Source organism: Hemicordylus capensis, chromosome 1 (genome assembly GCF_027244095.1).
Source record: "Hemicordylus capensis ecotype Gifberg chromosome 1, rHemCap1.1.pri, whole genome shotgun sequence".
Taxonomy (NCBI): Eukaryota; Metazoa; Chordata; class Lepidosauria; order Squamata; family Cordylidae; genus Hemicordylus; species Hemicordylus capensis.
This window is the reverse complement of record NC_069657.1, coordinates 49,073,369-49,087,272: the sequence shown is the minus strand read 5'-3', so window position 1 is coordinate 49,087,272 and position 13,904 is coordinate 49,073,369. Positions and strand designations below refer to the sequence as shown.

The 13,904-nt window shown below is 46.0% G+C and overlaps 1 protein-coding gene across 28 annotated transcripts in view; it reads left to right on the top strand.

Annotated features, from left to right (window-relative positions):
* TTLL5 (tubulin tyrosine ligase like 5) overlaps window positions 1-13,904 on the top strand; it is a 253,862-nt gene that overhangs the window by 12,698 nt on the left and 227,260 nt on the right. For all 28 annotated transcript variants that reach the window (XR_008309973.1, XR_008309988.1, XR_008309987.1 and 25 more), the window contains exons 8-9: window positions 7,832-7,901; window positions 8,176-8,260. Coding sequence is in view for 23 of the 28 variants with exons in the window: in XM_053262503.1 (XP_053118478.1) it covers window positions 7,832-7,901; window positions 8,176-8,260 (155 nt within the window). In the remaining 5 variants the exon portion in view is untranslated. The remainder of the gene's footprint in view (window positions 1-7,831; window positions 7,902-8,175; window positions 8,261-13,904) is intronic.

Below are 13,904 nucleotides of genomic sequence, written 5' to 3'. Positions count from 1 at the left end.
TCTATCAGCGAAGGCTACACCTGTAATGGGTCTCCTACCCAGAGATGGTTGGGGAGATTCGATTACGATAACTCATGAGGAATACTCCCTTTACAAGAGATGGCTAGAGGAAAGAGGACGCACACCACCACCACCCCCATAAGGGTGGATAGCCCGGAGGCGGCTGTGCAAACTGCCATGCAGGCTGCGAGGACTGAAATAGCTGTACAAACTGCAGTGCAACCAATGATTCCTGTGCAGCGGGCGGAGACAGCCGTCCAGGCCTCTGTACCGAGACCCACTCAACGTACAGTATCACTTCAGGTGCATTTACCTCCCAGACTTGAACTCGCACTGCCAGTGCAGCATTCAATTTCATTACAAACTGATGTGCCACTTGCGTCTACACAGCCGTTACGCTCTGTTCGCCACCAGGCAGCAACACAGACAGCAAAGGAACCGGTTAGAGTGACCTAAACAGCTGTAGGCAACTTGCCGGTGTCATCTAGGGAAGACGATGAAGATATTGAGGAGGACTATACCTCGGACTCAACTGAGGGTGATCCCGAAGACCCAGAGACTCCTTCACTCCCGGATCCGGACTTGGATGTGGCAGCAATACCATCGATTTCTCCAAATGAAGAAATGAAAGGTTACCATCAGCTGGTAGCTGAAATGGCTCGAGTGCTGGGTCTACACCTCAAGGAAAAGACGACTGACCTGGAGGACCCCGTTTATAATATGATGCGGGCCGCTGCGGGCCTTCAGCCAGTTTACCTGCCCATGCTGCCACATATTTCAAGGGCTGCTAAGTCATCTTGGGAGATATTACAGACATCAACACCTACTTCCAAGCGACTGGAGGCTCTATATCGCATTCAAGAAGAAGACAACGCTTACCTAGTGCACCATCCTGCTCCAAATTCTCTGGTGGTAGATTGGGCGACAACAACTAAAGGTGGCAACCGACATACAACACTGGCAGACAAAGAAGGCCGCAAGCTGGACATGCTTGGTAGGCGAACTTATTCGACCGCATGCTTGTCTATCAAGATAGCCAATTATGTGGCTTGCCAGGCAAGATTTACGCATTCCCTCTGGGAGGCTTTCTATGATCAGTGCGCGGTGCTGGAGCCTGGGGAGTTTGTCAAGAGGTTCGAGGCAATATTTGCAAAGACGACTGCAGCCACCTGCCAGCAATTGACGAACACTAAGCACCTGGCTGAATCCGAATCTCGGACTCTGACTGCTTCTATTATTCTAAGACGACATGCCTGGTTGTGAGCAACCGGTCTTCAACAGGACATGAAGGATCGGATTGAGACACTGCCGTTCGATGGTGCTGGTCTCTTCTCTGACAAAACGGATGACAACATGGAGCAGTGGAAGAAATCCTGAATTACAGCTCGGTCTTTCACTAATTCCAAATATACTGGGAAGAACAGACCTTACAACCAGTATTCTCAGTACGGGCAGTATCAAGCTCTTCAGGATTCCTATCGTCATTCTGACAGGAGGGACTTCAAAAGGCCTTACCAACGTTTCGGCAATAGCAACAGGCAACCCTATTACCCGAGGAACAGGACAAACCAGACTTCTCAGAGTAAGAGGATGCCACAAGCAAAGCAGCAGCTTTGATCAGCCGCTGAGCCCACCAACACCAAGCAAAGTGCCTCATCTAACCGAGAGCAAGCATTTGAGCACCAGGAACACCATCTCCTTGAACACCGCCAGAATAACCATCAAACTGGCAAGCCATGCCCAAGCATGGCACCATATAACATCGGATCAGTGGGTCCTACGCATAGTTTCAACGGGATATGTGCTGGAGTTCAAGGAATACCCACCGTTCCTGGGAGTGAAATATACTCCGGAAACACCGATTTTATGGGTAGAGGTGCAGAAGCTCTTGTTAAAGGGAGCAATATCACCGGTGAGGTGGGCTTTCAGTCAGACGGGATTTTATTTCTGCTACTTCCAAATCCCCAAACGCGACGGGGGCATAAGACCTATAATGGAACTGCGAGGCCTGAATCAGTACATCGAAGTACAAAAATTCAGAATGACAACGTTGCAAGCCATCCTACCACTCCTCCATGGGGAGAGCTGGATTGCAACGCTCGACTTAAAGGATGCGTACTTTCACATAGGCATTCAGGAGAATCATCGCAAGTACCTACACTTCACCATGGGGAGTGAAATTTACCAATACAATGTGCTTCCGTTCGGGCTAGTCACCGCCCCCAGAGTGTTCACAAAATGTGTAGCGGTGATTGTAGCCCATCTCAGAGTGCAGGGTGTGTCCATTTATCCGTACTTGGACGACTGGCTTCTGACAGCCGAGACGAAAGAACAGTTGCTGCAGCACATAGACATGGTGACGAACCTACTGGAGGACCTAGGGGTGTAGATCAATTGGGAGAAATCCTTTCTTAAGCCAGCAAGGTGCCTGCAGTACATTGGAGCGGACCTGGATATGTCAGCCCAGAAAGCATTCCTTCCAGTAGCTCAGTTTTCCCGTCTGCGTGCCCTGGTTTACTGTTGTCAGGAGAATCCCATACAAAAGGCAAAGACAGTACAGGTACTGTTGGGTCTGATGGCGTCCTGCACCACAACAGTCCTGTACGCGAGGTTACGGATGTGCAAGCTACAGCTCTGGTTTCTGAGAGCCTACAAGCCAAGGTCCGAACCTCAGTCCAAATGGGTGACTCTTCCACGGAAAGTTTTAGAATCATTGAATTGGTGGACAAAAGAGTCAAATATGCTCACGGGCATTCAATTTCGCACACAGGAGCCCGCGTTGACAGTGACATCTGATGCCTCCATGCATGGTTGGGTGGGCCCATTTGCTGCACCGCAGAGCTCAAGGAGTATGGACCCCAAAAGAGAGACTCCTGCACATAAAGTTCCTCGAGCTGCTGGCTGCGTTCAGAGCCCTGGTCGCCTTTCAGGAGGAACTGGTCGGGAAGACGGTCCAGTTACTGATGGACAATACAACAGCCATTGCTTACGTCAACAAGCAAGGCGGGACAGTGTCCAGGTCTCTATGCGATCTCAGTCAGCAGTTATGGAACTGGTGCATCCCGCTCGGAATTTACCCCGTGGCCATTCATATCAAGGGCAGCATGAACTGCCTAGCAGACTCACTGAGCAGGGACCTAGTGTTGGAGCAGCACGAAAGGGAATTGCATCCGGAAGTGCTCGGACAACTATTCAAAGCTTGGGGCAGGCCAATGGTGGACCTGTTTGTGACCGCCGAGAAATGCAGGTGCGAGCATTACTGTTCACAGATGGGGGTCGGACTACTGAGCAAGGGCAATGCCTTTCAGTATCTCTGGAGCCAGGAGCTGTTTTATGCTTATCCACCCATGCACTTACTGCCTCGGGTGGTGGCCAAGTTGCTTCACGACCGAACGAGGGCACTAGTGATTGCTCCATAGTGGCCAAGGCAGCCGTGGTACACACAGTTACTCAGACTATCGAGAGGGAATTACAGGAGACTCCCTCAGTGGACAGATCTAGTCACTCAAGATCAAGGCAGGGTGGTGCACCCCAACCTGCCTGTACTGAATCTCACAGCGTGGAGGATAGGCTTCTGAGGAAGATCCTCCTGAATACCCATAAGTGGTCCACGAGACGCAACTACAGGGCGAAATGGCGTAGGTTCGCTGCACATGCTGCCTCCAAAGGCTATGACCCTAGGGAGGCGAGTCTGAAAGCCGTCCTTCTCTACTACTCTGAAGCAGAGCGGACTGGCGAACGTGTCTATTAAGATTCATATGGCGGCGATATCGGCGCACCACGATGGGTGGGATGGCAGGACGGTCTTTACCCATCCGCGTTGTAAGGACTTTTTGAGAGGCATCAATAATCTATATCCTCCAGTGCGGCAGCCGGCTGAGAAGTGGAGCCTCTCCTTAGTTCTTTCATCTCTGATGGAGGCGCCCTTTGAGCCGCTAGCTGAGGCTTCTCTTAAACACTTGACCCTTAAAACTCTGTTCTTAGTGGCAGTAACCTCCACCAGAAGGGTAAGTGAGCTGCGTGCACTGCGTATTGACGAACCCTATACAAAATTTTATCCGGAAAGGGTAGTCATGCGCCTGGATCCTGATTTCCAGCCTAAAATGGTGACTGATTCTCACCTGAACACCGATATTGTACTACCTACCTTTTTTAGGGATTCAACATCTCCCCTCGAATGTGCGATGCACTCGCTAGACGTCCGACGGGCTCTTCTGTTCTATTTGAAGGCCACGAGTGCTATACGCAAAACACCTCGGTTGTTTATAGACTTGAAGGGGAAGTTCAAGGGGTGTTCTCCAACCCGACAGAAACTTTCCTTTTGGTTGGTGGAGTTGATTAAACCCGCGTATGACCAACAAGGGGTCAGTCCCCCAAAGACAATTAAAGCACACTCTACTAGGGCTTACGCCACATCGGCTGCACATTTGGCTGGCATTCGTTTCGCTGACATCTGCACGGCGGCAACGTGGTCATCACACCAGACGTTTGTGAAACACTACTCTATGGACATTAGAGCAGCAAAGGCTGCTGACTTTGGACGGGCAGTTTTAAAGAGGGTGTTACATGACTGGCAGATTATGCCCACCTCCAGTTGGGTTGCTCGTAATTCACCCACTATTTATGGATGATGGAACCACTATCCGGATAAACAGGTTGCTTACCTGTAACAGATGATCTGGTAGTGGTTCCATCATTCATAATGCCCTCCCTGCTGTCCCCGCATCTGAAATGACAAGCCACTGTAACAGGAACATCGTACGGCCATGTCAGCCATCAAGAAACCGATTGCAGAGACGCCCAACCGCCACTAGAGGCTACTACTGTCACGTGCAACAGGTGGTTGCTGGCGTTGCGAGGAGCTAACGAATTCTACCCGAAGCTGATCTGCGCAGGCGCAGAACCCCACTAATTATGAATGATGGAATCACTGCCGGATCATCTGTTACAGATAAGCAACCTGTTTTAGTGGGCATTCAGTCACGTGGCAGGCTGGTTGTGTCTACACCAGTGGTTCCCAACCTGGGGACCTCCAGATGTTGCTGAATTAAAACTCACATAATCCCCAGCCACAATAAATTGTACCTGGGGCTGATGGAAGTTGTAGTTCAACAATGTCTGGAGGCCTCCATTTTGGGAACCACTGGTCCACACCATAAGTCTACTTCAGGCCACCTCAGCTTTGGCCCTCCTGCAGATGTTGGCCTACAGCTCCCATAATTGGCCACAGTGGCTGAGGATTATGGGAGTTGTAGTCCAAAAACAGCTGGGAGGCCAAGCTGAGCAGGCCTGGTCTACTTCAATTTGTGCCTGATCAGAAATCCAGAGAAGCAGGGGTATGGTACCAGTAATTTTCTCACCTTGTGGTTTGGTGATACAGATTTATTTTATTACATCTATATACTACTTCATACCCTCTCCTGGTGGTTGATGAATAGGTGTTCATTCATATGCTTACTGCAGTAGGGGTTAGCATTTAGTAAACTGAAGACTGTGTTCACCCATAGTAGTATCATGTTGTAGATTCGGTGTTGACTCTCTTAGGTACCTTGCCTATAACCAGTTAAGCAGTGGCTGGAGCCATAATGTGCATGGGAGTAGTGTGTGTGTTTACTTGGCCTACTATAAAACTGGACAGTGAGTCACTAGTTTCACTTATCTCTTCCCCACATCCCTGTCGAAGGGGCCAGCTTGCCTCATATGTTCTCAGCCTGGCTCCATTTCCATGGAATAAAGGAACTGCTAGCCAAGTGCATGAAGCAACTCTTTCCAGAGCTGCTCATGGTCTTGTTCTCTGCTTCAAGGAAAGGCATATGTGAACAAAGGGTCAGAATCTGGAAAAGGCACTTTAAACCTCATTTCTGACTGTTCTAGCACTGTTAAGCCTACAAACCTGTTAAATTTACTCTGTCAAGGGCGCATTCTCTAGAATCTCATTCTAAAGAGAATTTTCCTATTCCTTTGCACATACTAAGGGATGTGTATAAACTAATCTTTCCATTTAGTTGAAAGATAAACTTTTCAATTGACTGTAATAACCTAACCAATTCATGCATTAACTTCCAGTGGTATATGTGCAGGAAGATGCTTTGAATTTGACTTTTTCATATTGACATTAGAGTCATGTGTGTGTTCTGCATTTTCTGAAACTACTGTGGCCCTCAAAGTTCAATCTGTGACCTGTTTTTGTTGTGGCATGCAGGACTATCATTGTAGCTTTTACACACTTTTGTCACACACCTTCCCCCCCCTTTCTCCCCACACAGTTCCAAGCCTTGGTCAGAGGAGCTCATTTTGACAACTTGGCTAGGATGCAGCTCTAAAAAGCATTATTTAACAAGACTCCCTTTCCCTGCAGTCTGATCCTATAATGTTTGCTTGGAAGTAATTTCCACTTTGTTAATGGAACAGAGTGGATAGAATTGCAGCCTTAGTTTCTAGTGCAAAATTCTTGCCACTCTGGCCAAGGTGTATAGTCTGATTTTTGTTGCTAGAAGCATAATCTAATACTGAACACTTAAAAGGAAGAAGCACTGTTTCAGTGCTGTGGCTGCTGTTGACATTAGAGGAGACACCATTGTTGTGGGTTGTCTTCCTTAAATAAGCTGTTCCTTCTGTATGAAACACTTGCATTTCATGAAGATGGAAATAAGATAATCCCTAGTGCGATGATCTTACCTTAGATGTATAGATTCTGAACTTGGGCCTTTAATAACTGCATTTGCTCTGTACATAGGAGAACCCTAGCTACTAAGACATAACAGGCTATTGATGACTTACAGAAAGATGGTAACTGATTAACAGACAGGATTTGGTTTTCTGATTTATGCTAGCTTTTTGCATTTTTAGGTGCCCTGATTTTAGTTCTTTTGCTGTTACCTATGATATATACTTGCCTGCTTCTTTGGCTGTGAATGAAACTGCGTTCTGTACCATACTAACATGCTTTAAGAACACTGACTTGTCAGTTGGTGAGATTATTACCTCTTCTCATTCATACCCTCTTTTTAGATTCACAACATTGGTTGAACATGCTTTGAATCTATCAGCTTCCTTGGGCATCAGAAGGTCGCAGCTCCAGTTTTGGGCAGAACTATTTTGACAGCACAGAAGTGGCCACTTAGGATAAGAATACAGTGATACACAACCCCTATTCGGTGCTTTTTTCACTAGTTTGGATACTGGAGTAAGAGTAGGTGGCCCTATCATAAGATGTTCAGTCATCTGTCCTACCCTCATCTCCATTATTGTCTTCCTTTTTTCAAGCAGCTATGGATGTTGTAGGCCTCTTTGCATGAAGCAGGTGGAAGTAATGGGAAACATCATGCCCAGTGGTGTCTACCACATGGTCAAATGGGGATGGCAAAGCTCTCATAAATGGGTACTGCATGGTCACTCATCTCTCACATTCAGGACCATTCCTGTAGTGCGACCTGTGGTGTAACTGGAGCAGAGGAAGACAAGGAGGACAGTTGTTAATTTTTGGCACAACTCTCCAGATTATTAGCTTCAGAAAGCAACCAGAAATGCTGAGCATCTGTTCTTAAACCTAAAACCACAGAGTTAGGCTGTACTAGGACCCTGCTGTGCCCTGTCCCAGTCCTGTGCATAGTAACTGAGAGCTCCTGTACTTTAAGGTCTCAGCACTAAACTCTGACTGGGTAAGCAAGATACTGTCTTTCATCACAGGGCTTGGTTGGCCTAGTAACCAGGCCAATGCTCATTGACCTGCAGCAGTTGGGGAACAAAGTGACTTTCAGATGGGGGAGTGGTATAATGAAGTGAGCATTAAGACCATTCTCACCAACATACTATCTGTCTCCTTCTGCAGCCAAATCAGATTTCTCTCGAAGAAAATATCCTGGTCTCCCGCTACATCAACAACCCCCTACTCATTGATGGTGAGTTAATATATGAATTTGCTGTTACTTTATGAGATCCTGGAGACTTGAGGATTTTAGTGGGCTATTGGACTGCAAGGTAACAATTTATTTTTGTTTTTCAGTGTTGTAAGTGCTTTACAACAATGTCCTAAGTAATGTCATCCAAACCCAGGGAACAGTTCCATTCAGTAATATCCACCCTTAAACCAGCCCTTGGTTGTATCCGGTTCTTCTCCTCTACCCTTAGATGAGAATAGTTTCTGAAAACTGATCACTGTTACTCCTTTTTCAGACTTCAAATTTGATCTGCGCTTGTATGTCCTAGTGACATCCTATGACCCCCTTGTCATCTACCTCTATGAGGAAGGTCTGGCCAGGTAGGTGCCACTTTTGTACCTCATTTTGTTCATGGCAAATACCTAACTCCACATGGCTGTTGAGTGTGACACACTGACTAAATGTGTAGCTTCTTCTTGAAGTGTGATAATGAGCTTAAAGTTGTGCTGAATTTGGGGAGGTTGGGAGTTATCACCAAATACTTGTAAATCTCCCCCAAGTCCTGTTATGCTGCCTCGTGGCGGGTGTGTGTGTGCTCCTGGGAGGGATGAACGAAGTACTCTGGGAGGTATACTCCCAGTAGGGTGACCCAAGCAAGAAGGTCATCCCAGCTGCCCAGCTAAAGCAAGCAGGCAACTATATTGGGCAGCAGTGATATAGGAAGGTGCTGGAGGTGGATGATCACTTCAGTGACAATGACAAAGGCATCATTTCATACTGCGTGGGAGAAGGTAATGGTAAACCACTCCTGTATTTTACCAAGAAAAATACATGGATAGCAAGATAGAATGATTGTTGATATAGTGCCGGAGCATGGGTCCCTCAGGTCGGATGGTACTCAACATATTTATTTATTTATTTATCTATGTAAACTGTCCTGAGCCATTGTTGGAAGGGCGGTATAGAAATCGAATTAATAATAATAATAATAATAATAATTCTGAGGAGGAGCTGAGGATCTCTCAGAGTACTGATGGTGTTTATGACGCGGTTAGGCTAAAGCCTTTTGCATGTCTGGAGGCTGATGTTGCCATGCAGGAAAAGAAAATCCAAAGCTGCAAAGACAGAATTACAATGGGAATGTGGAACTTAAGAAGCATGAATATGGGAAAGTTCAACATTGTGAAAGATGAAATGAATTGACTACAGATTGACATCTTGGGCATCAGTGAATTAAAATGGACTGGAATAGGACACCTTCAGTTAGAAAATCATACCGTTTACTACTTGGGACACAAAAAACAAAGAAGGAACAGTGTTGCTTTCATAGTCAGGAAGGATATAGCAATGACAATACTTGGGTACAATGCATTCAGTGACCGACTAAAACCAATTAGATTTTGTGGACAACCCTTTAACATGACAATTTTTCAAATCTATGCCCCAACGACTGATGCAGAAGAAGGGGAAGTTGATGAGTTTTATGCTCAAGTTCAGTCTGAAATTGACAGAACATGCAAGGAAGATGTGCTGTTGGTGGTTGGAGAGTGGAATGACAAAGTTGGAAATGGTAAGGAAGAAAACACAGCTGGACGGTATGGCCTAGGAAACAGAAATGAAGCAGGAGAACGACATTAGTTTCTGTCAAGCCAATGATCACTTTATTGCGAACACATTCTTTCCCAAAAGGGGAACCAGAGGGACTGTGGAATGAAATCAAAGAAGTTGATGAGGATGAATGTGAAAAGAGACTGCCAAAGACCAAGAAACAGAAGAAAGCAAAATGGATGTCAGAACAGACAGTGGAAATTGCCCAGAAGAGAAGAGAAGCCAAAGTCAAGAAAGATAAAGACCTCAGGAAGGAACTTAATAAGGAATTTGAGAAAGCTGTTAGAAGAGACAAGGAGCAGTACTACAACAACATCTGTAAAGACCCTGAGGATGGAAATAGACACGGAGAAACAAGGACAGTTTTCCAAAAGATCTCTGAACTCAGGAGGTTCCACCCTTGAATTGTTATGTTAAGGGATGCCAATGGACAGATAGTAACTGAGTCAGAAAAGATCAAACAGAAATGGAAGGAGTATACTGAAAATCTGTACAGCAGGGGCATCGACATCCAAGATACTCTAGAAGATATTCCCTACTTACAAGAACCTCTAGTATGGGAAGATGAAGTTAGATCAGCACTCCGGTCATTACCAAGTGGGAAGGCTACAGGAATTGATGGAATAGCTATAGAAATATGGCAAACAAAAGAAGAAGAATCAGTCAAGGCTCTAACCAAACTATGCCAGCAAATTTGGAGAATGACACAATGGCCAACAGATTGGAAGAGGTCAGTCTATATACCCATACCTCCCAAAAAGGAGACATAACAGATTGCGCAAACCATCGCACAATATCCTTATTTTCACATGCCAGCAAAATAATGCTCAGGATCATCCAACACAGATTAGAGCACTACGTGGAAAGGGACATGCCGGATGTTCAAGCTGGCTTCAGAAAAGGCTGAGGAACAAGAGACATCAATGCTGACACATGCTGGATAATTGAGAAAGCCAAAGAATACAAAAAAGAAGTCAATATGTGCTTTATTGACTACAAAAAAGCCTCTGATTGTGTCGACCATGTCAAGTTGTGGAATATCCTTAGGAAAATGGGCACCCCTGAACATCTCATTTTTCTCATGAGAAACCTATACACAGGACAGGAAGCCACAGTCCAGACAGAACATGGTGAAACAGACTGGTTCCAGATTGGCAAAGGAGTAAGACAAGTCTGTAAACTTTCTCCTTATTTATTCAACTTGTATGCTGAACATATACTGAGAGAAGCTGGATTGGAAGAAGATGAGCATGGTTTTAAAGTTGGAGGAAGAAACATCAGTAACCTGCATTATGCTGATGACACCACTCTGATAGCTGAGAATGCAGATCATCTGCAAACACTAGTAATGAAAGTCAAGGAGCACATGAAAAAATGGGACTATAACTAAATGTAAAGAAGACTAAACTAATGATGAGTACAGCAACTAGCCCTTGAATTGATAATGAAGACATTGAAGTGGTGGATAGCTTCTGCCTTTTAGGATCGACTATCAACAGTAAAGGATCCAGCAGTCAAGAAATACGCCGCAGACTAGCACTTGGTAGGGTTGCAATGAGGGCCTTGGAAAGGATATTTACATGCCGTGATGTGTCTACACCTACAAAGATTAGAATAATTTGGACAATGGTTTTTCCCGTGACACTCTATGGATGTAAAAGCTGGACTTTGGAGAAGCAAGATAGGAAAAATATTGATGTTTTTGAACTTTGTTGCTGGAGAAGACGTTTGAGGATCCAGGAAAACAAACAAATGGGTCATAGAACAAATCCAGAATTTTGAGGCACAAATGGCCAGGCTCAAACTATCATACTTTGGTCACATTATGCAAAGACCCCGCTCTCTTGAGAAGTCCATAATTCTGGGAAAAGTTGAAGGGAAGAGAAGAAGATGACCAGCAACAAGGTGGATGGACCCAATTACGACAGCAATGAATGCACCACTGAGAGACCTTAAAGGCCTAGTTGAATACTGATCATCCTGGAGAGAATCTATCTATGGGGTCACTAAGAGTCAACACTGACGTGACGGCACTTAATCAATCACTTGTAAATATCTAGATGAAAATTCTGCTCTTTCACACCTTGAGCTTATCTTCATTTATCCTTTCACTAATATCCAGGCCTGAAAGTTTAGGAGCAGTTGAAGGTGTAAAACCTCCAAGTGTTTAGCCACTGGCCAAATTTCAAGCAGCCTTAACAATGATGGGGAAGTATAGAGTATATGTATTAGCAGATGAATTGTCTTTTCCAGCTTGTGGCCTTCAGGTGGCAGTAGTGGACTTTGAGGATTTCTTTACCTCTGTATGTTTCTTCTTCATCTTCTCCTTGGACTTGTGAGCATAGGCACAAAAGAAAGCTTTCAAGATCCTGGCGCCACCAGGTTGCAACTCTTTTTTTGTTCTTATACTTTGGTCTGTAGTGCCAAAATGCCAAGTGACCTCCCTTTTTTTTATACAGAGCATTATTTGCATTTAAAAGTTTGCCACCCTCTGGGGAGATTAAACTTGCATGGTTTTTTTTGCTGCAACAGCATTTAGAAGTAGAGATGGCAGGGAATGGCAGAGCCATTGGAAGGTGAGAAAGCAGCCCAATGGCTCATTCAGACATAACACTAAACCAGGGGTTCTTAACCTTTTTGCAACTCTAAACTCCCCAGATCCTCAGATTACCTATGGAGCCCCACCTCATTTACATAACATGTTTTTAGAAGACTAAAGATGAAGCTGCAGAAGGCTTGTGAAACTTTCAGTGGAATCCCAGAACTGGAGCAGGAGAGCACTGGCAACCAGTTATTGTGAGATAGCTCTGAGCCCTTTTCATATGTATTGCTGGCAACAGTAGAAGAGCCAAAGTATAGGGACAGAGTTATTCTGTCTCTTGTCAATGGTGAGGTATAATTAAAATTCAAGAAAAATAAAGGATGTATCATCAGTGTTCTTTGGGGGGAGCTCTCTTTAGATTTTTCCAAGGAACCCCGGTTAAGAACCCCTGCACTAACCTATGGTTAAGCTCCACATAAATGCTGCTGCCCCGATAGACTTTAGAAAACTGGAGCACCGGCAGGGGAAGAGCAGCGGGAGGGTTAAGTGCACCCTCCCCCACCCTTAAAGCAGCAACCCCCCCTTCTCCGAGCAACCCCCACCCGGTTCTGTGCACATCCCTACCTGCAACCTTGGAGAAGCTGCTGCCAGTCTGTGTAGAAAATACTGAGCTATGGTCTGACTCAGTATATTTATTTTATTTATTTGAGTTATATACCGCCCTTCCAAAAATGGCTTAGGGCAGTATATGTTCTGCTTCCCATCTTCCACTGTTCCTATGTTGCTCATGGAGAGGTAAGAATTGTGCTCTACCACCACCCAGGGCTGCACGCTCTTGCCTCCTCTGACTCAGGCTGCTGCTGCTGCAGCAACTCTAGTCCCTCCATGGGACCAAATTTCCCAGCCCAGGTGCCCCCTTCCTGCCCTGCCATAACAGGGTCCGCCCTGGTTGCATTTGAATGAGAGACTACATATGAGTGCTGTCAGATATTCCCCTTAGCGGGTGGGTTTGCTCTGGGAAGAGCAGAAGGTTCCAAGTTCCCTCCCTGGCATTTCCAAGATAGGGTGGAGAGAGAGATTCCTGCCTGCAACCCTGAAGAAGCCACTGCCAGTCCATGTAGATGATATTGAGCTAGGTGGACCAAGGGTCAGACTCGGTATATGGCAGCTTCCTATGTTCCTGTGCTCTTGCTCAGGCTTGACTTTGCTCTCCTCTCTCCTCAAAGGTGCTGCCTTCTTGCTTTCCTTGAATTTTGCCGAGTTGCCAGTAGGACCTGATGCATGCAGGCGGGAGTTGCTGCTCTTCCTCATTTCTGCTCTTCCTTGGTGCCCTTCCCTTCGTGGCCATGGTGGGCTGCCCTGTCCAGCTCTGGAGAGGGTTTGCCTCAAGCATTCCCTATTGCATTCATACACACAGCTGGGGGAGGCTCATGGAAACTACCAAGCTTTCCCAGGCATGTGATGCCCCCACCTCCCAATACTTCCTCTTCCCTTGGAATAGCACTGCCAAGGGGACAGGCAGAGAAGCATGCACTCCATCCTCATGTCACAACTCTTTCTCATGCAGGCCTTGCTCTTTTTCACCTCCCCCCCCCACCGCATCCAGCTCTTCAGAAAAGCATCCAGCAAATATAAGCTGTTTTTATTCTTCACACTTTAGTTCATTCTCTAACACTGGCAGCTCCTACATTTTGCCAGACCCTTGTTCCTACTACTATTGAGAGCTGCTGGAGCTATCCTAGCAACGGTTCTACCACCACTTAGCTTTCCGAGGGGTGGGGGAAAGCGTGCATCCCTTCCTTGTGATTTTCTCCTGTGGTCTGACTGTGAGTCTTCTGTTCTGTTCTCTCGTCCTCCTGCCTTGCATCCAGCTC